At 38.7% G+C, this 27,961-nt stretch overlaps 1 protein-coding gene across 1 annotated transcript in view; it reads right to left on the bottom strand.

The window, feature by feature from the left end:
- LOC128364970 (B-cell receptor CD22-like) overlaps positions 1-27,961 on the bottom strand; it is a 63,537-nt gene that overhangs the window by 4,143 nt on the left and 31,433 nt on the right. The window contains exons 8-19 of the mRNA XM_053325591.1: positions 23,667-23,758; positions 22,788-22,815; positions 17,834-18,176; positions 17,606-17,712; positions 17,089-17,347; positions 16,701-16,961; positions 16,164-16,433; positions 15,787-16,047; positions 14,887-14,968; positions 14,753-14,813; positions 14,476-14,626; positions 14,278-14,316 (exon numbers count right to left, since the gene is read on the bottom strand). Coding sequence (XP_053181566.1) covers positions 14,278-14,316; positions 14,476-14,626; positions 14,753-14,813; positions 14,887-14,968; positions 15,787-16,047; positions 16,164-16,433; positions 16,701-16,961; positions 17,089-17,347; positions 17,606-17,712; positions 17,834-18,176; positions 22,788-22,815; positions 23,667-23,758 — 1,954 coding nt within the window. The remainder of the gene's footprint in view (positions 1-14,277; positions 14,317-14,475; positions 14,627-14,752; positions 14,814-14,886; positions 14,969-15,786; positions 16,048-16,163; positions 16,434-16,700; positions 16,962-17,088; positions 17,348-17,605; positions 17,713-17,833; positions 18,177-22,787; positions 22,816-23,666; positions 23,759-27,961) is intronic.

The following is a 27,961-nucleotide window of genomic DNA, read 5'->3' as shown; positions in this document are numbered from 1 at the left end:
GTATTTTACCAGTTATTATTCATATTTTATCATTTGTTACTGATGAGTGTTTCAGTTTTAGTAAATTCATTCTACAAGTTTCCACAAAGTTTATACTTTTCAAACATAAAATGAGTCAAACTTTAACTTTTTTGGAGTTGTAGCGGCAGATCAGTGATAATTCATATTGTTATCTTCTCATTAAATCTTAAACCTATTCTATATCATTATTTTCCCCCATGTTAATTTACTTTTTACAGACTTTATAACTATTGTTTGAATTTCATGATGGTTTTTCGGAATTATGCCTCCATGAAGACAGGCATAGAAAAGGCCAATGATATTTTTTACATACTTTGTATTTACAGTACAAAAAACTGTTTTTGATGTTGTTTAAAGTTAATCTCTCTATACTGAGACAGAACATTGTACAGTCTGAAGGTGCAGTGAAGGAACAAGAATGTATTGAAGCTGTGAACATTAAAGTTGTTTTACTGAACAGGATGAGAAGAAGACACTGAATCATTAGAGAGTCTGTGCTTATCTTGTTTAGTTTCCTCTTTGTAAGTTCTTTGGTCAAGTTGCTGCTCAGCTAAGTGTGAAAACCACAAAGAAATGCAGAACATGACGTGTGGGAAACTACTGAGAGCCGCTAAAATAAAATAGGTGTCAAGAAGTTTTCACAGGTTGTAGCAGCTAAAACAGTTGTCCAGCTCTGCAGTACAGAGTGCAGAAATTAACAAAATAGATTTTAAATATGCTGACGACATGGAATTATCTGTGCATTGGTGTACCATCATAGAAGTATGAATATATTCATATGCATGAATAAAAATATATGATTCTTACAATCTATGGAGGACAAACCATATCAGCTAGGCCCCACCCCCACCACTCTGACGCAGACACAGCTGAACATCTTAATATATTATTATTACAGGGTTGATCAGTGAATACTGATATTTTTTTTACCATTTCTAAAAGTTATTCATCATACTGCATCAAACATACATCAAACCTAAATGTCCTACAATGTAAATGTAGATATACAGTACCTGACACAGAGAGAAGGAAGACAACAAATCCACTCGCTGCTGCTGTTAAACTCATAGCTGCTCCTCTCATCTCTCTGTGAGGCTTCAGAGACAATAAAATACATCAAATAATGTAAACAACATGTAATAGTTATATCAGTAAACTGTTCTACTTACAGCAGAGAAGGACGTTGTCTGTTAAGGTGCTCGACCCCTGTGATCTGTGAGCAGAAGTCAGATATCAGGATGTTAAATGAGTACATTTACTTCCTCTTTCTTATCACTATGAATATGCATGAGGGGCCAAGTGACAATATAGGCGTATGTGACACCCAAGGGTTCCTGTTTTGTAGAGACGTAATGTGATCTTTGTTATAGAGAATAAGACACCAGTGTTCTGGCCTTTCAGCAATGTAACGAAAGAAGAGAAATAATGACACTTTAAAAAAATCATCTTCATGTTTTTAAGTGTATGCATAGTTCAGTGTCTAAAGAAAAGACGTGACATATGTGTGACATTTGGTTTGATGCATCTACTCACACTTCCAGTGCATGTTGAGACACTCAATACACCACCATGAGTTCAAAGAAATGTAGTGCATCAGTACGGGAAGTAAGATATCAAATGCTGAGCACAGTGTTTATTGTATGTATTAAGAAACAAATAAAAATTACAGTACATCAAAAACGATAGAGATCTATGTGTAAATCAGATCATAAAATGTTTTACATCGACAGTTGTAAACTCATTCATTCACAATCACTCTGACTGTAACACAGAGCTCATCAGAAATCAGTTCTTCTGCTGTGTAAATATGCACCGATGCTCTCTATAGTTAATCTCTTTGACCTGTGAACAACAACGTAGTTTAGATGAACAGGAAAAAAGATTGATTATTGAGAGCACTGAGAATTTTTTTTTCCTGGTTCTATCAGGTAGATTGTGTACTGAGATGTCTTTTATAATAAACAGGGGGAAATATCAAAAACAACATACCTACCTCTGAAAATAAACACCCAAAATCTCACAATTTAGGAGGAAAGTGAGAACATATTTTGTTTTTTCTTGATCAGGTGAATTGAGTCTTTAAAGCAGACAGTGGAGGGAGACCTCAGTGATGAAGCCTGAATCTGCAACACAGAAGCTTCACCACTAGAGGACAGTGAAACATCAGAGATACTGAATCACTTAATGACATCTGAAACTTTCTGCACACTGTCGCCCTCTGCAGCAGTGAGAGGAAACTGAAATCATATTTCCAACTAGAGATGTTGTGGAAGCTGGCTGTTTATTGTATGTCAGACACTGCAATACCTGGATAATGTGACATTCAGCGAAGTGTGATAGAACTGAGATTCTTTAAGGCTGAACTTGCACACTCTTTGGAGGAAACTCATTTCATCTGCTTGTATCTGTGATCAAATTTTCCTTTCACCCTTCTAGAAAGAAAAGTGCTGGTAAAAAATGCTGGAATAGATTTCCTATTAAACACAACTCCTTACCACCATCTAATGGTAGACCTATCGAACTACGACTGGATTAGAAAAATATGTTTTCTTATTTTAATTTTAGGCTCTATATTGGCATTTTACTTTTCACAAACTGCACCACTTGTTTGATAACTCATACCGTATTCCAGAGACAAGTCCAAGGCTGTAAATTGTTTCAAACTTTCGTATGTTTCACCTGACCACAATTTAATAGATATTAAACTGTCAGTAGTGTGAACTGTGTCTAGTGAAGTGCTGGTGTCACGGGTGTGTGTGACGACTGATTAGCTGCAGACCAAAGAACAGACAGTAGAGGTTTTTACACTATTTATTAACTAAAAAACAGAGTCAGCTAAAGTTGATAAAACAATGGTAATTAAATGCTTTAAAAGCGATGATTATAAAAAGTGTCAATAAATAAAAGTTCATTAAGTGGCATGGAGTAGGCTGAAGCTGGTGGGGGAGATGCAGGTCAGTCGCAATGCAGCTTGTTCCGTCCAACAACAGTCTTTTGGGTTAGCTCTCCTTCTTGTCCACTCTCTTTGTTTCGTCTCCCTCGAGCATGAGTCGAGGCTGCTTCCTCGTAAATCCATGATGCTATCTGTTAGCCGTTAGCACGCTTTCCGTCGCGATCTTCTACCGGCGATAAAACATCGAAAATATACTTCTTCCTGAGTTGCTCCTGGGCCAATAACCTGTTGAGTTTTGCAGCTTCACCAGCGCTGAACTCGGGGAATAATTCTCCGGAGACAATGTACACTTTTAGCCTTTAGGCGTATTTATTGTGGACTGACTAAACCACACATCCTTCTCCCGTCATGGAGGTAACTTGCGTGATTTACAGCAAACGTGATGACGCAGCAGGAATCTTGGTCCATACATGTACGCCCCCTCGTGGCAGAAACAGAACATTGCATGTCATAAAACTAGAACAATCACACATCACATCACATCACAACCGAGTACACATAAAATAATGTCTCTTAACAGTCTGTCTATCTGTACAATAAATAACACCAACCATTTTCACTCTGCTGGCATACTTTGACCTCAGCTACATATGTGTTAAGTTATTTGTAACTAGTGGTAACAGAGAGGGAAAAAGGAGGGGAGTGTGATTTTTTCAGGTCATATTTCACATCTGTCACAATCTGACTCCCCTCTTATATAAAAAATGCAAGATGTAACGCCAACCATTTTCACTCTGCTGTAAATACATGGGAACTTACCTTTGGAAACAAACACACACATCTCACAATTTAGGAGGAAAGTGAGAAAATGTGTGTGTTGTTAGTCAGGTGAACTGAGCCTTTAAAGCAGACAATGGAGGGAGACCTCAGTGATGAAGCCTGAATCTGCAACACTGAAGGTTCACCACAAGAGGACAGTGACACATCAGAGACACTGAATCACAACATTTTACGATCCATCACTGATTGTTCAGATACTTTTACATTTACTTTTAGTACTTTTCACTTTATATGATTGAGTGGCATTTCATTTTCACCCTTAACATTAAATTCATTAATCATTACAGTTAGAGATTCAGTTTCAGAAGCATTGTTCACATTGGTGACCTTGTTGTACAGTAGTTGAACAAACTCTCACAGTCGAGGTGTCTGAGTATGAAAATGATTCAGTCAGTGATCTACAGCTGTCACTAACAAATATGGACTAATACTGAAAATGCTTCATACTCAGTAAATTGACACATATTCTGCTTCACTGAGTGACCCCAAAGAGTTTATATGAACTGAAATGAGGATAAACAGATTTAAATTGTATTTGTCTTCATAGCCAGCATTCATATTTTGAAAATACACATAAGAACTGTTTATTTAAAGCTGACACTTTCTGCACACTGTCGCCCTCTGCAGCAGTGAGAGGGAACTAAAATCATGTTTCCAACTACAGAGATGTTGTGGAAGCTGGCTGTTTATTGTATATCAGCCACTGCAATACCTGGATAATGTGACAGTCAGCAAATTGTGATAGACCTGAGATTATGTTTGATGTGTGAAAATATACAGTAGACTGCACAAGAAGCCAATCAGGATTCCTCAAAAGTGATTAATTACAGTATGTACACATTTAAAATAGCACTTTGCATTGCAGCTCTAATCCTAAATATCTGTTATATGAGTTAATCTGATATCAGCCTGTTTTTCTTTTCATGAGGCTCCAACCTGACTGGATTTTACTCCAGGTCTTCCTGCTCCTCTGTGTCTTCTGTCTGTGCTGCAGTGACGACCTGCAAGTCTGAGATGTTCTCATATTCAAGACGAGAGTCCAACTGATGGGGAGAAATGTCAAAATGAGGATTAATGGACCTACTTCATGACAATTGCATGTAATCAGATTTTATTAGAAATGTATTAAATCAGTTTATTCAGGTGAAATACATTACAGGATTTTACTATACAAGTCATATTTTAAATATAAATTAACTTTACAGCTTCATGTTGACAATATAAATGTGTTGGCATGCATTCATGAGCCAAGTGATCATAACTGTATTTTAGGGTAAGTTCTGTCAATAAGGTTTCTCTCTCTCTCACCTCTATAGTCTCTACAGGTTCGTTCAGGTCAGTGGTGGAGCTCAGAGTTTTCTTCTTCCTGGATTGAAACAACAAAAGAAAAAGAAAAATGATTAACTAATAGAAAATCATGATGTAAAAAACTTTCAAAATATTTGAAGAAAATAAATGGAGGGATGTTTTCTTAATCGTTTTACCTCGTCCACAGAATCAAGAGAAGCAGAGGAATCAGCATCAGGACCACCAGAATAAACCTGATGATGTTCATTATAAACACTGATTTACCTAAAAAATGACACCAACAGAAAGCAGATAAACCTCGTGTTGTATACAGATGTGTTTGTGTGAGTATGTGTGTGTGTGTGTGTGTGTGTGTGTGTGTGTGTGTGTGTGTGTGTGTTACCTTTCCCAACAGTCAGATGTAAGGTGGAGCTATGACGTCCTATTTTGTTCTGGGCTTCACAGTAATAATTCTCACTGTGTTCAGGTCTGACATAGGTGATGGTGAAGATCTGTCCTGATGCTTTTGGTGAGTCTTCATTCTTCTTGTACCAGGTGTAATTAGCTGCTGGGTTAGCATCACTGCTACAGGTCAGATTCACTGAACTGCCCTCCACCATCTCAGCAGAGGGACTCACTGACACAGAGGGAAGCTTTGGAGCATCTAGTGTGCAAAAAAACATTAATTATTAATATTATCATGCAGGATACAATGATGTATTATACTTTGTCTCTGTAATATACTAAAAAAGGGGGTCAAACTCATTTTCAGTCAAGGGCCACATACAGCCCAATTTGATCTCATGTGGGCCAGACCATTAAAAAGATGGACGGAAGGAGGGAAGAAAAAAAGGAAGGACGGATAAAAGGAAGGGGTTACAGGTACTGTGTCGACTTAAAGTTTTGGACTTAAACTTTACTACTTACACAGGACATCTATGAAGAGAGACGACGAGTTGATCCATCCATACTGATTCTCAGACTTGCAGTAGTACATCCCTTTGTCCTCAGAGCTGATGGAAGTGAATTTATAATTTCCTTCTTGTGCAGGAAACAGTGGTTGGTTCTTCTTGTACCAGGTGTATTTAGCTGCTGGGTTAGCATCACTGCTACAGTTTAGGGTCACTGAACTGCCCTCAATGATTTCATCAGAGGGACTCACTGACACAGAGGGAAGCTTTGGAGCATCTGGAGGAGATACATCAATAGGAATTAACGTTAAAATGAGGAAGAGATGTATTAGTTCAGCATGTTTTATTGAAGTTGATTAGATAATTTTGAGTGCCACGGGGCTACTGCCGGGACGAGTACATGATTTATATTTTCTTTATGAATGTACTTTATTCTCAACTTAACATCCCTGAAAATATTAAGTTAATGTTATTATCATATTTAAGCATAAATAATTGAATATTTAAACGTATTAATTTAAGTGAACTTCATTTTTTTCCACAGACAGGAACATCACTGTTTATGAAATTATTAAGTAAATCTTCAAATAATTTAGAGATTAGATTTTATTATACTTCAAAAAAAACTATTTATTTTGTCCACAGTAAACATGAATTAATCCATTCAAAAGCTCAGTTAACTGGCAAAACAGACAGACAGGAAGAATTAGCCAATCACAAAAAGGTAGGTCAGTTCAGCCAATCACAAAAAGGTAGGTCAGATTCTGCCCAGCGACAGGTTGCCAAGGTCAGCTAAGGCCCTGCGGTTGCTACGGCGATTTCAGGATTTGCCTTGAAAAATGTCTCAAAATTCTAAAGGATTTGGCTTCTGACAAGGTCCCGAACAATTGCAAACTGTGAGAAAACCGTAACTCCTGTCCAAAAACCGAAAACACCGTGAGAGACACAGAAGCCGGCAGATTCTGACAGTGTTTATTTTATTCAGATATTCCTTAAAATGAGCGAGTAAACTCAGTGTGAACACAGAGTGAGATTATTTTGAAAAAAGGACACAATCACATTAGGGTTAGTGGGGAGCGAGACAGGGATTGCCGCCAGTCTCGACCCCCCCCCCCCGTTTAAATTTTGTGCAGACCCCGCCTGTCAAAGTCACATTTTATGAATCCCAACACCTATGTCTACATTTTGACAAAAAATGATTTGTCTCCTTTTTACGGTTTGGCCGTGAGCTCGAGTTAAAAATAAAAATTAAGGTTATGTTTTACTGCTTCTCACACTCTAGCTAACTGCCGCTTCCACTCTAACTTTGACAAAAAAGTGATTTCCACTCCTCGTTTGACTGCTCATAGTTTGAAAAGTTTACATGTTATGTAAAACAGTTTGGTATTTTTCCAGAGAGGACAAATTTTCCTCCGTTTTAAAGTTTGAATGACGTTTCTACGTGCACGTATGAGAGAGCTAGGTGACACTGAAAAAAGGTGACATTTTTGGTGGTTTTCAAAAAATTCCCATTCATTTCTCCCGGTTTTTTGGGAATAACTTTGGGAAACTTTGGAATTTCAACACCAAAAGTCATAGCACCCATCCCCCGATCGAGCCGCACGTTTTGATGTATATATTGTCGGGGTTTTCTCAATTCTCAAAGCCGCGGGAGGAGTTACGCGCCGAAAAACGGCGGAAGAAGATGTAAGAAGAAGAATAAGTATGGAGAAGATTAATAGTTGCCTCGGAGCTAGAACCCCGTGGCACTAACTACAGCAGCAGACTGAATATAAAGCAGGCAGAACTGAAGAAAGCAGGCATGATCAGACAAATCTTTCAAATATTTTTTAACAAGACTGAGGAGATTAACAGGTGTATGTTGATTTTTTAATAAATGGTTTCACTCACATTTCACATCAATAAAAATGTACTCAGATATCCTCCTCCACGACTGGTTGTCAACTGTACAGAAATACTCTCCAGAGTCAGAGGACTGGATGGAGCTGAAGACAAGCTGTGGTTCTTTACTGAGAGGTTGAAGGTCTGGATTTACATTTTTCTTGTACCAGGTGTATTTAGCTGCTGGGTTAGCATCACTGCTACAGGTCAGAGTCACTGAACTGCCCTCAGTGATTTCATCAGAGGGACTCACTGACACAGAGGGAGGCTTTGGAGCATCTGAAGGAGAAAACATAGTTGGTCAACAGTGGAGTAACAGACACAATGTAAGAAGCAAATGTGTGACACAAAGTGAGGAGTGGTAGTTGATTCCTTCGTTGCTTCTCATATTAAAATCAACTGTCTGTTACCTTGGAAACATTTTGACATTGTGTTAGTGACATAGTTAGGTAAACTCACACACTGAAGGAGAACGGTAATCCTCATGTCCTTTCAAAGCACAGGAGATGTTGTCACCAGGATTAAACTGCCCTGAATAAACAGAAGTTTCCTCCTTCATCATTTTCTGTCCGTTCTTGAACCAGACGTAATAAATACGACCTGCTGGACTGCAGCTGCTGAGACATTTCAGCTCTGGCTCGATATGAGACTGCTGGATTGTTATTGTGGTCACCTGCACCTGGAGAGCTGCATATATGAGGAAAGACCCAAAATATTTTTTGTTACCAGTAAAATACACAAACATACAGCAGAGTGCAGAGTGAAATAATTTGGGATCATCCAATCAAAAATGTAAATAGGAGAAAGTACTCAATATAATCAAATTCGTTTCATTTGAAAGTCTTCAACGATAATAATTTGTGTTCATCAGTACCTGTGACAGTCAGAGTTGTTCCAGGTAAACTACTCCTCCATTCAAAGCTTCTTGTTTTGAATATGAAGTGATACTGGGCTGAATCGCTCTCTCTCAGGTCAGAGATTCTCAGAGTGGAGCGTCCTCTCTCTGTTTCAAGGACCTGAACACGACCTGCATACTGGGAGTCTTTACTAAGGTCCTCAGGCTGTGAGGGATTCTGCCACTGATGACTACGATCAGGACTGAACCAGAATGATGATGTGATATTTTCATAACTGCTGTATGTGCAGGAAATAACCACTGATGAGCCTCTGAAGGCACAGATGCTTCCGTCAGTGTAAATCACTCTGTTGCAGGATTGACCACGGACACCTGAAAGATAAAATGAATTTTAAACTAGACAGTTATGATGATGATAATAATATTAATACATTTTATTTACAAATCATCCTTTTCAGTATACATTGATTGTGAACAGAAGTTAAAGGATCTTAAGAAACAACACACAAGCACAAGTTAACACATGACATTCATTTCACATTAAAAGCAGGTCTGAAAAGGTGAATTTTGATCAGTGATTTGAACAGACAGGTTAGTGCAGTCAGAGTTCAGAGGGACGGGGCAGCTATGAAGAAGGCTCTGTTACCTCAGGTCTGGTGTGTGACCTGAATCTTTAATAGCTTTTCTCATACTTAATGCTGGTTCACCAGAATCACAGAAAATATGTTTTTTGTATTTTGAGTAAAAAGACTTTTTAATGTAAGGTCTTATTTTACATTAATTTTGCAATCAGCACAGACAGTTGTAAGATATCAGAATGCAACATGTAAAGTTTTAATGGGGCTGTGGTTTGGTTCTGATCCACTTTTATTTCTGAATTAAATGTACATACAATATATAGTACAATAGGTTAAAGGTTATGTTAGTGGGAGACTGTTATTCATACTCACACACTGAAGGAGCAGGATGATGCTCAAATCCTTGTACAGCACAGGAAGAGCTGTCTGCAGGTTGAAAGTAATCTCCATAAGTAGAAGATGTTTTACCCTGAATTTTCTGTCCATTCTTGTACCAGATGAAGGAAGAACGATCAGGTAGACGACAGCTGCTGTGACACTTCAGCTCTGCCCAGGAAGGATAGAGTAATGTTCTGCCGCTCACCTGCACTTGTAGATTTGGCTCTGTGAGGAAAAAAAGAGACACATCATTGGTACATCAAAAAACAAAGCAAGACAGTTCAAATGACAATTCATATGAGTGAACAACTAAACTGGTGGATCATTTAACAGAATAAATTTGTACACAAAATGATGAAAATCATATTGGCCATCTTCTAATCCGCTTGTTTAAATGTACTGTGTCAGTGTTTGTGTTCATCAGTACCTGTGACAGTCAGAGTTGTTCCAGGTGAACCAGCATATTTCCCTCCTAGTTGGTTTGTTGTGAACATGAACTTGTACTCAGCTGAGTCTCTCTCTCTCAGGTCTGTGATTCTCAGAGTGCAGTTCTTCTTATCACAGTGATACTGCACACGACCTGCGTACTCTGAGTCTGTTCTCAGATCCACAGGTTCATAATTACTCAGTTTAGTAAACCAGAATCTTTCATCAACAGCAGTATCATCATTATTTATCCTGGATGGGTAACTGTAGGTGCAGTTTATGTCCACTGTTGATCCTTTTAAGACACAGATGTGAGTAGAAGTGTAAGTCACTCCCCAGTCATTCTGACCCTGTACCACTGTAACACAGAGCACATCAGAAACCACAATCAGATTTATAAAAAAGTTAAGAATCAGTGAATAAGACAAAGTGGATCATGGCACCAATATGATCTTCAGTTGTTGTCATTTAAAGCTCCTCATTGTGCATCAATCTAACTAGAACTGAAATAGAATAAATATTTTATCTGTTGATTATGATATTTATCATTTGTTACTGCTCAGTGTTTCAGCTTTAGTTCATTCATTCTGCAAGCTTTTACTTTACAAACATAAAATGAGTAAAAATTTCACTTTTGGGCGGTTAAAGCAGCAGATCAGTGATGCATCAGTGTTATTTTCACCTTATTAACACAGACCTTTTCTGTGTCATTGTTTTTGCTCATGTTAATTTAATTTGTCCACACTTTATAACTGTTGTATGACTTTCATTATGTTATTTCTGTATTATGTCTCCATGCACAGGCATGGAAATGTTCAAAGATATTTTTAATATACAAACAAACTGGTTAGATGCTGTTTACAGTGAATCTCTGCACTGAGAGAGAACATCAGACAGGCTGAAGGTGCAGTGAAGAAACAAGAATATATTGAAGTTGTGAACATTAAAGTTGTTTTACTGAACAGGATGAGAAGAAGAAACTGAATCATCAGAGAGTCTGTGCTTGTCTTATTTAGCTTCCTCTTTGTAAGTTCTTTGCTCAAGTTGCTGCTCAATTAAGTGTGAAAACCACAAAGAAATGTAGAGCATGACGTATTGGAAACTACTGAGAGCCGCTAAAATAAAATAGGTGTCAACAAGTTTTCACAGAAAGAGGAAACTGTCACAGGTGTAACAGCTGAAACAGTCCAGCTCATCAGTACAGAGTGCAGAAATTAACAAACAGATTAAAAACATCAGGACAAGATAAAATTATCTGTGCATTGGTGTACCATCACATAACTATGAATATATTCATATGCATGAAAAAAAAATATGATTCTTACAATCTATGGAGGACAAACCATATCAGCCAGGCCCCACCCCCACCACTCATGACGCAGACACATCTAAACATCTTATAATATTATTATTACAGGGTTAATCAGTGAATACTGTTATTATTTTTTACTATTTTTAAAAGTTATTCATCATACTGCATCAAACATACATCAAACCTAAATGTCCTACAATGTGAATGTAGATATACAGTACCTGACACAGAGAGAAGGAAGACAACAAATCCACTCGCTGCTGCTGTTAAACTCATAGCTGCTCCTCTCATCTCTCTGTGAGGCTTCAGAGACAATAAAATACATCAAATAATGTAAACAACATGTAATAGTCATATCAGTAAACTGTTCTACTTACAGCAGAGAAGGACGTTGTCTGTTAAGGTGCTCGACCGCTGTGGTCTGTGAGCAGAAGTCAGATATCAGGCTTAACTTAAATGAGTACATTTCCTTCCTCTTTCTTATTATTATGAATATGCATGAGTGACAGTATAGGCGCATGTGACACCCAAGTGTTCCTGTTTTCTAAGACTTAATATAATCTATGGGAGAATTCAGAAACAGTTGAGTGTTTGGGCTTTAAGCAAGTTATAGAGAGAAGAGAAATAATGAGACTTTTTTTCCATCTAAAGAAAACACGTTTGATGCATCTCCTCACACTTCTAGTGTATGCTGAGACACTGAATACACCACCATGAGTTCAAAGAGATGTAGTGCATCAGTATGGGAAGTAAGAAGTTACATACCGAGCACAGTGTTCATTGCAAGTATTAAGAAATAAAAAAATAAAGTAGCCTACATCAGAAAAGTAATAGAGATCTATGTGTAAATCAGATTACACAATGTTTTACAACTACTGTCTGTAACACAGAGCACATCAAAAATCAGTTCTTCTGCTGTGTACCTGCTTTTGAAATAAACACCCAGATCTCACAATTTAGGAAGAAAGTGGACAGACAGCGGAGGGAGACCTCAGTGATGAAGCCTGAATCTGCAACACTGAAACTTCACCACTAGAGGGCAGTGAAACATCAGAGATACTGAGACAACATTTTCTTATCAATCTCTAATTGTTTACACACACACACACACACACACACACACACACACACACACACACACACACACACACACACACACACACACACACACACAATTTCAGGACTTTTCACTTTTTATGATTTAATTAATTAATTCAGAATTAAAAGATAAAATGCACCTCATTTATCCCTTAGAGGAGAAATTGAATGTCACCTTATCACTAATACAGCCAACATACAGCAAGGAAACATACAGACTCAGGCAGTACAAGATAAGTGCAAGGCACCACATCAACATCAATCAAACAATCCACAACATTCAGCAGTCAACAACAATGTTAATTAAAAAATCTCACTTCACCATGTATAAAGGCCTTCTAAATCGTTCTGAAGAGCACCTTTGCGTCACTAGTCTGGCACTAAAGGAGCTCTTCAGTTCACTAAAAACACCAAACAATGGGTGATCCTTATACTGCAGGGGGTGCTCCAGAGTTTCCTGCCTATTCTCTTCTCCATGACCACCTCTAAAGAGTCAGGAGGAAACCAATGATGGATCCTGCCTGTTTTATTAGCTTGTTGATCCTATTTCCGTCCTCTGACTTCGACCCCCACCCGCAACAGACAACAGCATATAAAAGCACAATAGCTAAAATACTTTGGTAAAACACATGCAAGAGTGACCTGCTGACATCAAACGGCTGCAACGTCCTGAGGGAAAACAGTCTGAACTGGGCCTTTGTAAAAATATCTCTTTCCAATCCAGCCATTATCCACAAGGACACCAAGGCACCTGTAGTAGGGTACCACCTCAATAGCCACATTTTTGATGAGAACAGGAGTCAAAAATTGCAGTCCAAATTATATTAAACAATTACAATGCGGGAAAGTGAGAATTAAATCAGCACAAAAGAAACAGATTCAAAGATAGGGTTTACATTTTATTTGCCTTCATAGCTGGTAAATAAATTCAGATCCTTGAAAATACACATAAAAAACTATATTCAAAGCAGAAACTTTCTGCCCGCTGTCGCCCTCTGCAGCAGTGAGAAATAAATCAGCACAACAGAACAGATATGAAACAATATTAACTAAAACCAAAATTAGCAAATCAATTAATTGCCAGAGAAAATATACAACACTTAATTCGTTATACCAAAATATTTCACAAAATAAAACAGCATAAAACTTAACTAACTCAGATTAATTCATCAAAATCCCTTCTTTCTCACCCATTTCCACTATAACGATTGTAACTTCAGTAGACAGGTTTTCTGGTCCAATCCCAACTTCCATTCTTTTCCTAATTTACAGTCATTTAACACAGGTGACACTGATTAACATCAAGTGGGTAGTTCCAGGTCAAAGAAAACCTGCAATTTCTGCAATGGCCAGCAGGGGGAGACTCCACATGCTCCAAAAAAGCTTTGACAGTGAGTTTATGGTCTCAATTGCTCCCTTCAAGTCTTCTTCAAGACAGTGTGATGTTCATTTGGTAAATTATGGTCTCATTAAATATAATTTTGACAATAAAGCCATTTGTCAGCTTGGGCTGAAAGATATTTATAAAACTCACAGGGATTACTTCTATATGTTTGACTCATTATTTGACATGTCAGCCACTTTTAACATGAACATCTGACACTGTGACATTAGATACATGACTGAGAGTAAGCAAAAGCACAATTGTTCCCTTTAAATGAATATTAAAACAGTAAATTACAAATGTATTGGAGCTTTTCTTTTTTCCTTACTTCAGATTGCTGAGGTAATAAAAAATAAAAAACAAACAAAGGTGAGATTGCTGATATGTTCATATTTTGTTGACTGTGCTGTACAGTGCAGCTGGATCTTCCCCAGTTTGCTGACCTCTGGTTCTGAGAGGGGAAATTAAAACAATAAATCAGGTGAATCTGAAGATATTACATTAAATTATACATTCGTAATAATAAAGACGTAACAGGCAGATGTAACAACTGAAAAAGACTGTTGCTACTGTGTTCTTATGTGAAGAGCTGCTCACCTCGGAGCATTACCAGCTCTGTTAAAGTTAACAGCAGCGTACTCAATAACCTCTTGTTCCTCCATGTGTCTGCGGAGCTGATCTGATCTGATGTCGGAGTAGAGAGGTTCTGCCTGATTGTTGGAGAAGTCCACACTGTCATACAGAGGGTTATCTTGCACCTCCTGCAGTAGATTGTTAAGAAACAACATGAAGAGCTTCACAGTCAGATGAGTTTTCTAGTCTCACTTTAAGATAGTGAGTGTGGAAGTGTGAAACCAGGATAGAATAGTATAACTCTCCCTCCTCACCCTGTCTCTGTCGTCTGGTCTCTCCTCAGCCTCAGACGGTTGATTGGAGGCTTTCTTTTTCCTGGTGAGGAGAATTAATTAAAACACAAATGACTGAATTTTGAACAATGATTCAGTGAAACAGAACTGCTTACCTTGTCCATAGGAAGACAGAGAGGATTATGATAAGCAGGAGAACAGCAGTTGTTACTCCAGCAATGATTAGTTTTCCTGTTCCTGGGAAACGGCAATGAAAAGAAAACACTGACAGTTAATCAGGGTGTTACAGCATGCTTGTGTCCAGTATTTCAGTCAATATATGTATATTCAGTTCTCCTTCGTCGTCTTCTTCCGTTTATCCGGGGTCGGGTCACGGGGGCAGCAGCCTAAGTAGAAAAACCCAGACTTCCCTCTCCCCAGCCACTTCGTCCATCTCTTCCTGGGGGATCCCGAGGCGTTCCCAGGCCAGCCGAGAGACATAGTCCCTCCAGCGTGTCCTGGGTCTTCCTCGGGGTCTCCTACCGGTGGGACATGCCCTGAACACCTCACCAGGGAGGCATCCGGGAGGCATCCTGACTAGATGCCCGAGCCACCTCATTTGGCTCCTCTCGACGCGGAGGAGCAGCGGGTCTACTCCAAGCTACCTCAGGATAACTGAGTCCTGGTCACATCTCAACTTCCTACACTAAATGAAAAAATGCAGCAGCTCAATATTTGTACTATTTAGCTCATAGAGTGAAGCAAAGCAGTGAAGGAATCTCACCATGGCTGCTTATATTCATGAGCGCAGTTCTCTCTCCAGTAGTTAAATATAACAAGTCTGCATCACTTCAGCCTAATCAGAGGTCACATAATCCTTTGAAATATAACTTGTGAAAAACAAACAAGTAAACAAATAAATTCAGTTTTTTCTTGCTCAGATCTTTCTTCACCAGTATTTGAAATCAGCTTATTCCTTATGTCAGCAGTGAATCACACAAACACAACCCAACCACATCACATGGTGTGTAATGAGTCTGAGTGCAGTGTGCATGTAGCTGAATGGAAAAACTTACCTTTCACAACCATCAGATGTAAGGTGGAGTTATAACTTCCTCTTCTGTTCTGGGCTTCACAGGAATAATTCCCACTGTGTTCAGGTCTGACATCAGTGATGGTGAAGATCTGTCCTGATGCTTTTAGTGAGTCTTCATTCTCCTTGTACCAGGTGTAATTAGCTGCTGGGTTAGCATCACTGCTACAGGTCAGAGTCACTGAACTGCCCTCCACTATCTCAGCAGAGGGACTCACTGACACAGAGGGAAGCTTTGGAGCATCTGGAATATGAATTAACAATAAAATGAGGAAGGGCTGTATTAGTAAGGAAGCAGAAACAGTCAGACAAATCTCTCCCAGTTTTCTCTTAACAAGGCTGATAATCTGTTGAACTCACATTTCACATCAATAAAGATGTATTCAGATGTCCTCTTCCCCAGCTGGTTCTCAGCTGTACAGTAATACTCTCCAGAGTCAGAGGACTGGATGGAGCTGAAGACAAGCTGTGGTTCTTTACCGAGAGGTTGAAGGTCTGGATTTACATTCTTCTTGTACCAGGTGTAATTAGCTGCTGGGTTAGCATCACTGCTACAGGTCAGATTCACTGAACTGTCCTCCACTATCTCACCAGAGGGACTCACTGACATTGAGGGAAGCTTTGGAGCATCTAGTGTGCAAAAAAACATTAATTATTAATATGATCATGCAGGATACAATGATGTATTACACTTTGTCTCTGTAATATACTAAAAAAGGGGGTCAAACTCATTTTCAGTCAAGGGCCACATACAGCCCAATTTGATCTCATGTGGGCCAGACCATTAAAAAGATGGAAAGAAGGAGGGAAGAAAAAAAGTGAGGATGGACGGATAAAAGGAAGGGGTTACAGGTACTGTGTCGACTTAAAGTTTTGGACTTAAACTTTACTACTTACACAGGACATCTATGAAGAGAGACGATGAGTTGATCCATCCATACTGATTCTCAGACTTGCAGTAGTACATCCCTTTGTCGTCAGAGCTGATGGAAGTGAATTTATAATTTCCTTCTTGTGCAGGAAACAGTGGTTGGTTCTTCTTGTACCAGGTGTATTTAGCTGCTGGGTTAGCATCACTGCTACAGTTTAGGGTCACTGAACTGCCCTCAATGATTTCACCAGAGGGACTCGCTGATGTAGAGGGAAGCTTTGGACCATCTGGAGGAGATACATCAATAGGAATTAACAATAAAATGAGGAAGGGTTGCATTAGTATGAAAAAGAAACAATCAGACAAATCTCTCCCAGGTTTCTTTTAACAAGTGTGATGATCTGTTGAACTCACATTTCACATCAATAAAGATGTATTCAGATGTCCTCTTCTCCAGCTGGTTCTCAGCTGTACAGTAATACTCTCCAGAGTCAGAAGACTGGATGGAGCTGAAGACAAGCTGTGGTTCTTTACTGAGAGGTTGAAGGTCTGGATTTACATTCTCCTTGTACCAGGTGTATTTAGCTGCTGGGTTAGCAACACTGCTACAGGTCAGATTCACTGAACTACCCTCAATGATTTCACCAGAGGGACTCGCTGATGTAGAGGGAAGCTTTGGAGCATCTGGAGAGCAAGATGTGTAACAAGTGAGGCAGTGGGGTCACTCATACTAGAAATACTTGAAGTCATTGTACAGTATTTTATATAAAAGGCTTCACAAGATGATGTTATGTTAGTAGAAGACTGAAGAAAACTCACAAACTGGAAGAGAGGGGAAATCCTCATATCCTGTAACAGCACAGGTATAGTTGTCTGCATCATTGATCTTGGTTGAATAAGTAGAAGATGTTTTTCCCTTAATTTTCTTTCCATTCTTGTACCAGATGAAGGAAGAACGATCAGGTAGACAACTGCTGTTACACTTCAGCTCTTTTGAGGGAGAACTGGTTGTTGATTGGATCACCTTCACCTGGAGATCTGGAAGAGTGAAGAAAGGACAGAAATGTAATTTATGTTCATACACAAACATATTCACTGAACTACTTCCAAGATATTAACCATTTGAAACTAAATTAAAACTTTCCAGTGAAAACGTTACCTGTGACATTCAAAGTGACTCCAGGTGAACCGGAATATTTCCCTCCTGGTTGGTTTGTTATGAACCTGAACTTGTACTCAGCTGAGTCTCTCTCTCTCAGGTCTGTGATTCTCAGAGTGCAGTCGTTCTTATCACAGCGATACTGCACACGACCTGCGTACTCTGAGTCTGTTCTCAGATCCACATGTTCATTAATGCTCTCTTTAGTAAACCAGAGTGTTTCATCAACTACAGTAGTAACATTATTTATCCTGGATGGGTATCTGTAGGTGCAGTTTATGTCCACTGTTGATCCTTTTAAGGCACAAATGTGAGTAGAAGTGTAAGTCACTCCCCAGCCATCCTGACCCTGTACCACTGTAACACAGAGCACATCAGAAACCGCAATCAGATTTATAACAAGCTAAGAATCAGTATATAAGACAAAGTGGATCATGGCACCAATATGATTTTATCTGCAGTTGCTGTGATTTAGAGCTCCTCATTGTGGAAAAAAGGGAACTAGAATACAGTATTTTACCAGTTATTATTCATATTTTATCATTTGTTACTGATGAGTGTTTCAGTTTTAGTAAATTCATTCTACAAGTTTCCACAAAGTTTATACTTTTCAAACATAAAATGAGTCAAACTTTAACTTTTTTGGAGTTGTAGCGGCAGATCAGTGATAATTCATATTGTTATCTTCTCATTAAATCTTAAACCTATTCTATATCATTATTTTCCCCCATGTTAATTTACTTTTTACAGACTTTATAACTATTGTTTGAATTTCATGATGGTTTTTCGGAATTATGCCTCCATGAAGACAGGCATAGAAAAGGCCAATGATATTTTTTACATACTTTGTATTTACAGTACAAAAAACTGTTTTTGATGTTGTTTAAAGTTAATCTCTCTATACTGAGACAGAACATTGTACAGTCTGAAGATGCAGTGAAGGAACAAGAATGTATTGAAGCTGTGAACATTAATGTGGTTTTACTGAACAGGATGAGAAGAAGACACTGAATCATTAGAGAGTCTGTGCTTATCTTGTTTAGTTTCCTCTTTGTAAGTTCTTTGGTCAAGTTGCTGCTCAATTAAGTGTGAAAACCACAAAGAAATGCAGAACATGACGTGTGGGAAACTACTGAGAGCCGCTAAAATAAAATAGGTGTCAAGAAGTTTTCACAGGTTGTAGCAGCTAAAACAGTTGTCCAGCTCTGCAGTACAGAGTGCAGAAATTAACAAAATAGATTTTAAATATGCTGACGACATGGAATTATCTGTGCATTGGTGTACCATCATAGAACTATGAATATATTCATATGCATGAATAAAAATATATGATTCTTACAATCTATGGAGGACAAACCATATCAGCTAGGCCCCACCCCCACCACTCTGACGCAGACACAGCTGAACATCTGAATATATTATTATTACAGGGTTGATCAGTGAATACTGATATTATTTTTACCATTTCTAAAAGTTATTCATCATACTGCATCAAACATACATCAAACCTAAATGTCCTACAATGTAAATGTAGATATACAGTACCTGACACAGAGAGAAGGAAGACAACAAATCCACTCGCTGCTGCTGTTAAACTCATAGCTGCTCCTCTCATCTCTCTGTGAGGCTTCAGAGACAATAAAATACATCAAATAATGTAAACAACATGTAATAATCATATCAGTAAACTGTTCTACTTACAGCAGAGAAGGACGTTGTCTGTTAAGATGCTCGTCGTCTGTGATCTGTGAGCAGAAGTCAGATATCAGGATGTTAAATGAGTACATTTACTTCCTCTTTCTTATCATTATGAATATGCATGAGGGGCCAAGTGACAATATAGGCGTATGTGACACCCAAGGGTTCCTGTTTTGTAGAGACGTAATGTGATCTTTGTTATAGAGAATAAGACACCAGTGTTCTGGCCTTTCAGCAATGTAACGAAAGAAGAGAAATAATGACACTTTAAAAAAATCATCTTCATGTTTTTAAGTGTATGCATAGTTCAGTGTCTAAAGAAAAGACGTGACATATGTGTGACATTTGGTTTGATGCATCTCCTCACACTTCCAGTGCATGTTGAGACACTCAATACACCACCATGAGTTCAAAGAAATGTAGTGCATCAGTATGGGAAGTAAGATATCAAATGCTGAGCACAGTGTTTATTGTATGTATTAAGAAACAAATAAAAATTACAGTACATCAAAAACGATAGAGATCTATGTGTAAATCAGATCATAAAATGTTTTACATCGACATTTGTAAACTCATTCATTCACAATCACTCTGACTGTAACACAGAGCTCATCAGAAATCAGTTCTTCTGCTGTGTAAATATGCACCGATGCTCTCTATAGTTAATCTCTTTGACCTGTGAACAACAACGTAGTTTAGATGAACAGGAAAAAAGATTGATTATTGAGAGCACTGAGAATTTTTTTATCAGGTATCTATCAGGTAGATTGTGTACTGAGATGTCTTTTATAATAAACAGGGGGAAATATCAAAAACAACATACCTACCTCTGAAAATAAACACCCAAAATCTCACAATTTAGGAGGAAAGTGAGAACATATTTTGTTTTTTCTTGATCAGGTGAATTGAGTCTTTAAAGCAGACAGTGGAGGGAGACCTCAGTGATGAAGCCTGAATCTGCAACACTGAAGCTTCACCACTAGAGGACAGTGAAACATCAGAGATACTGAATCACTTAATGAAATCTGAAACTTTCTGCACACTGTCGCCCTCTGCAGCAGTGAGAGGAAACTGAAATCATATTTCCAACTACAGAGATGTTGTGGAAGCTGGCTGTTTATTGTATATCAGACAATGCAATACCTGGATAATGTGACATTCAGCGAAGTGTGATAGAACTGAGATTCTTTAAGGCTGAACTTGCACACTCTTTGGAGGAAACTCATTTCATCTGCTTGTATCTGTGATCAAATTTTCCTTTCACCCTTCTAGAAAGAAAAGTGCTGGTAAAAAATGCTGGAATAGATTTCCTATTAAACACAACTCCTTACCACCATCTAGTGGTGGACCTATCGAACTACGACTGGATTAGAAAAATATGTTTTCTTATTTTAATTTTAGGCTCTATATTGGCATTTTACTTTTCACAAACTGCACCACCTGTTTGATAACTCATACAGTATTCCAGAGACAAGTCCAAGGCTGTAAATTGTTTCAAACTTTCGTATGTTTCACCTGACCACAATTTAATAGATATTAAACTGTCAGTAGTGTGAACTGTGTCTAGTGAAGTGCTGGTCACGGGTGTGTGTGACGACTGATTAGCTGCTGACCAACAGGCAGTAGAGGTTTTTACACTATTTATTAACTAAAAAACAGAGTCAGCTAAAGTTGATCAAACAATGGTAATTAAATGCTTTAAAAGGGATGATTATAAAAATAAATAAATAAAAGTTCACTAAGTGGCATGGAGTAGGCTGAAGCTGGTGGGGGAGATGCAGGTCAGTCGCAATGCAGCTCGTTCCGTCCAACAACAGTCTTTTGGGTTAGCTCTCCTTCTTGTCCACTGTCTTTGTTTCGTCTCCGTCGAACATGAGTCGAGGCTGCTTCCTTGTAGATCCATGATGCTATCTGTTAGCCGTTAGCACGCTTTCCGTTGCCACCTTCTACCGGCGATAAAACATCGAAAATATACTTCTTCCTGAGTTGCTCCTGGGCCAATAACCTGTTGAGTTTTGCAGCTTCACCAGCGCTGAACTCTGGGAATAATTCTCCGGAGACAATGTACACTTTTAGCCTTTAGGCATATTTATTGTGGACTGGCTAAACCACACATCCTCCTCCCGTCATGGAGTTAACTTGACTTCTAACTCACAGAGCGTGACCAGTGTTGCCAACTCCTCAGTAAGGAAAGTAGCTATTGGCTGTCCTAAAAGTCGCTAGAAGTCGCTAAATGACGTCATCGTCTAATTTGCATAATTATCATGTGCATGTTATTGTAATGGACGATGTAGGAGAGAGGCATAACGTCTTGAGTTAAAAAACCCTAAATATGTTAAAAACTACAATTGAGCTTTCTTATTTTGATTCTTGGTTTGTTTGTTTTTTAAAATGTAAATACATTTTGATATTTATTGTTAAATGTTAGAATATCAAATTGAATCAAAAGACTGTTATGCAGGGTGGATGCGGAGGGGTTTGGGGTGTGGGTCTCCTCTCTGCTCTGACTGCAGCTGTGTGAGGCTACTGTGAACCTGACCGCCTGTGAGTGCTTTGGGACAGGGGAGGGGCTCAGGGCAGCACCCACTACTCGTTGAGGACAGTAACGATACGTGCTTTCACTTCAAAGTCTCCAATAACACCAGAAAAAGTCGCTAGATTTGTCGCTAGTCGCTTTTGAGGAAAAAAGTCGCTATGAGGGTTTGGAAAGTCGCCAGATTTAGCGAGAAAGTCGCCAAGTTGGCAACACTGAGCGTGACTTACAGCAAACGTGATGACGCAGCACGAATCTTGGTCCATACATTTATGCCCCCTCGTGGCAGAAACAGAACATTGCATGTCATAAAACTAGAACAATCACACATCACATCACATCACAACCGAGTACACATAAAATAATGTCTCTTAACAGTCTGTCTATCTGTACAATAAATAACACCAACCATTTTCACTCTGCTGGCATACTTTGACCTCAGCTACATATGTGTAAAGTTATTTGTAACTAGTGGTAACAGAGAGGGAAAAGGGAGGGGAGTCTGATTTGTTCAGGTTATATTTCACATCTGTCACAATCTGACTCTCCTCTTATATTAACAATGCAAGATGTAACACCAACCATTTTCACTCTGCTGTAAATACAGGGGAACCTACCTTTGGAAATAAACACACACATCTCCCAATTTAGGAGGAAAGTGAGAAAATATGTTTGTTGTTAGTCAGGTGAACTGAGCCTTTAAAGCAGACAATGGAGGGAAACCTCAGTGATGAAGCCTGAATCTGCAACACTGAAGGTTCACCACAAGAGGACAGTGACACATCAGAGACACTGAATCACAACATTTTACGATCCATCACTGATTGTTCAGATACTTTTACATTTACTTTTAGTACTTTTCACTTTATATGATTGAGTGGCATTTCATTTTCACCCTTTTCACCCTTAACATTAAATTCATTAATCATTACAGTTAGAGATTCAGTTTCAGAAGCATTGATTGTTCACATTGGTGACCTTGTTGTACAGTAGTTGAACAAACTCTCACAGTCGAGGTGTCTAAGTATGAAAATGATTCAGTCAGTGATCTACAGCTGTCACTAACAAATATGGACTAATACTGAAAATGCTTCATACTCAGTAAATTGCCACATATTCTGCTTCACTGAGTGACCCCAAAGAGTTTATATGAACTGAAAAGAGGATAAACAGATTTAAATTGTATTTGTCTTCATAGCCAGCATTCATATTTTGAAAATACACATAAGAACTGTTTATTTAAAGCTGACACTTTCTGCACACTGTCGCCCTCTGCAGCAGTGAGAGGGAACTAAAATCATGTTTCCAACTACAGAGATGTTGTGGAAGCTGGCTGTTTATTGTATATCAGCCACTGCAATACCTGGATAATGTGACATTCAGCAAAGTGTGATAGACCTGAGATTATGTTTGATGTGTGAAAATATACAGTAGACTGCACAAGAAGCCAATCAGGATTCCTCAAAAGTGATTAATTACACTATGTACACATTTAAAATAGCACTTTGCATTGCAGCTCTAATCCTAAATATCTGTTATATGAATTAATCTGATATCAGCCTGTTTTTCTTTTCATGAGGCTCCAACCTGACTGGATATTACTCCAGGTCTTCCTGCTCCTCTGTGTCTTCTGTCTGTGCTGCAGTGACGACCTGCAAGTCTGAGACGTTCTCATATTCAAGACGAGAGTCCAACTGATGGGGAGAAATGTCAAAATGAGGATTAATGGACCTACTTCATGACAATTGCATGTAATCAGATTTTATTAGAAATGTATTAAATCAGTTTATTCAGGTGAAATACATTACAGGATTTTACTGTACAAGTCATATTTTAAATATAAATTAACTTCACAGCTTCATGTTGACAATATAAATGTGTTGGCATGCATTCATGAGCCAAGTGATCATAACTGTATTTTAGGGTAAGTTCTGTCAATAAGGTTTCTCTCTCTCACCTCTATAGTCTCTACAGGTTCGTTCAGGTCAGTGGTGGAGCTCAGAGTTTTCTTCTTCCTGGATTGAAACAATAAAAGAAAAAGAAAAATGATTAACTAATAGAAAATCATGATGTAAAAAACTTTCAAAATATTTGAAGAAAATAAATGGAGGGATGTTTTCTTAATCGTTTTACCTCGTCCACAGAATCAAGAGAAGCAGAGGAATCAGCATCAGGACCACCAGAATAAACCTGATGATGTTCATTATAAACACTGATTTACCTAAAAAATGACACCAACAGAAAGCAGATAAACCTCGTGTTGTATACAGATGTGTTTGTGTGAGTGTGTGTGTGTGTGTGTGTGTGTGTGTGTGTGTGTGTGTGTGTGTGTGTTACCTTTCCCAACAGTCAGATGTAAGGTGGAGCTATGACGTCCTATTTTGTTCTGGGCTTCACAGTAATAATTCTTACTGTGTTCAGGTCTGACATAGGTGATGGTGAAGATCTGTCCTGATGCTTTTGGTGAGTCTTCATTCTTCTTGTACCAGGTGTAATTAGCTGCTGGGTTAGCATCACTGCTACAGGTCAGATTCACTGAACTGCCCTCAGTGATTTCACCAGAGGGACTCACTGACACAGAGGGAAGCTTTGGAGCATCTAGTGTGCAAAAAAACATAAATTATTAATATTATCATGCAGGATACAATGATGTATTATACTTTGTCTCTGTAATATACTAAAAAAAGGGGGTCAAACTCATTTTCAGTCAAGGGCCACATACAGCCCAATTTGATCTCATGTGGGCCAGACCATTAAAAAGATGGACGGAAGGAGGGAAGAAAAAAAGGAAGGACGGATAAAAGGAAGGGGTTACAGGTACTGTGTCGACTTAAAGTTTTGGACTTAAACTTTACTACTTACACAGGACATCTATGAAGAGAGACGACGAGTTGATCCATCCATACTGATTCTCAGACTTGCAGTAGTACATCCCTTTGTCCTCAGAGCTGATGGAAGTGAATTTATAATTTCCTTCTTGTGCAGGAAACAGTGGTTGGTTCTTCTTGTACCAGGTGTATTTAGCTGCTGGGTTAGCATCACTGCTACAGTTTAGGGTCACTGAACTGCCCTCAATGATTTCACCAGAGGGACTCACTGACACAGAGGGAAGCTTTGGAGCATCTGGAGGAGATACATCAATAGGAATTAACGTTAAAATGAGGAAGAGATGTATTAGTTCAGCATGTTTTATTGAAGTTGATTAGATAACTAGAAAATTCCAGGGAAATTTTGAGTGCCACGGGGCTACTGCCGGGACGAGTACATGATTTATATTTTCTTTATGAATGTACTTTATTCTCAACTTAACATCCCTGAAAATATTAAGTTATTGTTATTATCATATTTAAGCATAAATAATTGAATATTTAAACGTATTAATTAAAGTGAACTTCATTTTTTTCCACAGACAGGAACATCACTGTTTATGAAATTATTAAGTAAATCTTCAAATAATTTAGAGATTAGATTTTATTATACTTCAAAAAAACTATTTATTTTGTCCACAGTAAACATGAATTAATCCATTCAAAAGCTCAGTTAACTGGCAAAACAGACAGACAGGAAGAATTAGCCAATCACAAAAAGGTAGGTCAGTTCAGCCAATCACAAAAAGGTAGGTCAGATTCTGCCCAGCGACAGGTTGCCAAGGTCAGCTAAGGCCCTGCGGTTGCTACGGCGATTTCAGGATTTGCCTTGAAAAATGTCTCAAAATTCTAAAGGATTTGGCTTCTGACAAGGTCCCGAACAATTGCAAACTGTGAGAAAACCGTAACTCCTGTCCAAAAACCGAAAACACCGTGAGAGACACAGAAGCCGGCAGATTCTGACAGTGTTTATTTTATTCAGATATTCCTTAAAATGAGCGAGTAAACTCAGTGTGAACACAGAGTGAGATTATTTTGAAAAAAGGACACAATCACATTAGGGTTAGTGGGGAGCGAGACAGGGATTGCCGCCAGTCTCGACCCCCCCCCCCGTTTAAATTTTGTGCAGACCCCGCCTGTCAAAGTCACATTTTATGAATCCCAACACCTATGTCTACATTTTGACAAAAAATTATTTGTCTCCTTTTTACGGTTTGGCCGTGAGCTCGAGTTAAAAATAAAAATTAAGGTTATGTTTTACTGCTTCTCACACTCTAGCTAACTGCCGCTTCCACTCTAACTTTGACAAAAAAGTGATTTCCACTCCTCGTTTGACTGCTCATAGTTTGAAAAGTTTACATGTTATGTAAAACAGTTTGGTATTTTTCCAGAGAGGACAAATTTTCCTCCGTTTTAAAGTTTGAATGACGTTTCTACGTGCACGTATGAGAGAGCTAGGTGACACTGAAAAAAGGTGAAATTTTTGGTGGTTTTCAAAAAATTCCCATTCATTTCCAATGGAGAAATCTCCCGGTTTTTTGGGAATAACTTTGGGAAACTTTGGAATTTCAACACCAAAAGTCATAGCACCCATCCCCCGATCGAGCCGCACGTTTTGATGTATATATTGTCGGGGTTTTCTCAAAGCTGCGGGAGGAGTTACGCGCCGAAAAACGGCGGAAGAAGATGTAAGAAGAAGAATAAGTATGGAGAAGATTAATAGTTGCCTCGGAGCTAGAACCCCGTGGCACTAACTACAGCAGCAGACTGAATATAAAGCAGGCAGAACTGAAGAAAGCAGGCATGATCAGACAAATCTTTCAAATATTTTTTAACAAGACTGAGGAGATTAACAGGTGTATGTTGATTTTTTAATAAATGGTTTCACTCACATTTCACACCAATAAAAATGTACTCAGATATCCTCCTCCACGACTGGTTGTCAACTGTACAGAAATACTCTCCAGAGTCAGAGGACTGGATGGAGCTGAAGACAAGTTGTGGTTCTTTACTGAGAGGTTGAAGGTCTGGATTTACATTTTTCTTGTACCAGGTGTATTTAGCTGCTGGGTTAGCGTCACTGCTACAGGTCAGAGTCACTGAACTGCCCTCAATGATTTCAGCAGAGGGACTCACTGACACAGAGGGAGGCTTTGGAGCATCTGGAGGAGAAAACATAGTTGGTCAACAGTGGAGTAACAGACACAATGTAAGAAGCAAATGTGTGACACAAAGTGAGGAGTGGTAGTTGATTCCTTCGTTGCTTCTCATATTAAAATCAACTGTCTGTTACCTTGGAAACATTTTGACATTGTGTTAGTGACATAGTTAGGTAAACTCACACACTGAAGGAGAACGGTAATCCTCATGTCCTTTCAAAGCACAGGAGATGTTGTCACCAGGATTAAACTGCCCTGAATAAACAGAAGTTTCCTCCTTCATCATTTTCTGTCCGTTCTTGAACCAGACGTAATAAATACGACCTGCTGGACTGCAGCTGCTGAGACATTTCAGCTCTGGCTCGATATGAGACTGCTGGATTGTTATTGTGGTCACCTGCACCTGGAGAGCTGCATATATGAGGAAAGACCCAAAATATTTTTTGTTACCAGTAAAATACACAAACATAGAGCAGAGTGCAGAGTGAAATAATTTGGGATCATCCAATCAAAAATGTAAATAGGAGAAAGTACTCAATATAATCAAATTTGTTTCATTTGAAAGTCTTCAACGATAATAATTTGTGTTCATCAGTACCTGTGACAGTCAGAGTTGTTCCAGGTAAACTACTCCTCCATTCAAAGCTTCTTGTTTTGAATGTGAAGTGATACTGGGCTGAATCGCTCTCTCTCAGGTCAGAGATTCTCAGAGTGGAGCGTCCGCTCTCTGTTTCAAGGACCTGAACACGACCTGCATACTGGGAGTCTTTACTAAGGTCCTCAGGCTGTGAGGGATTCTGCCACTGATGACTACGATCAGGACTGAACCAGAATGATGATGTGATATTTTCATAACTGCTGTATGTGCAGG

The sequence above is a fragment of the Scomber japonicus genome, chromosome 2 (assembly GCF_027409825.1).
Source record: "Scomber japonicus isolate fScoJap1 chromosome 2, fScoJap1.pri, whole genome shotgun sequence".
NCBI classification, from domain to species: domain Eukaryota; kingdom Metazoa; phylum Chordata; class Actinopteri; order Scombriformes; family Scombridae; genus Scomber; species Scomber japonicus.
The sequence above is the reverse complement of the archived record's forward strand: the minus strand, read 5'-3'. Positions and strand labels throughout refer to the sequence as shown.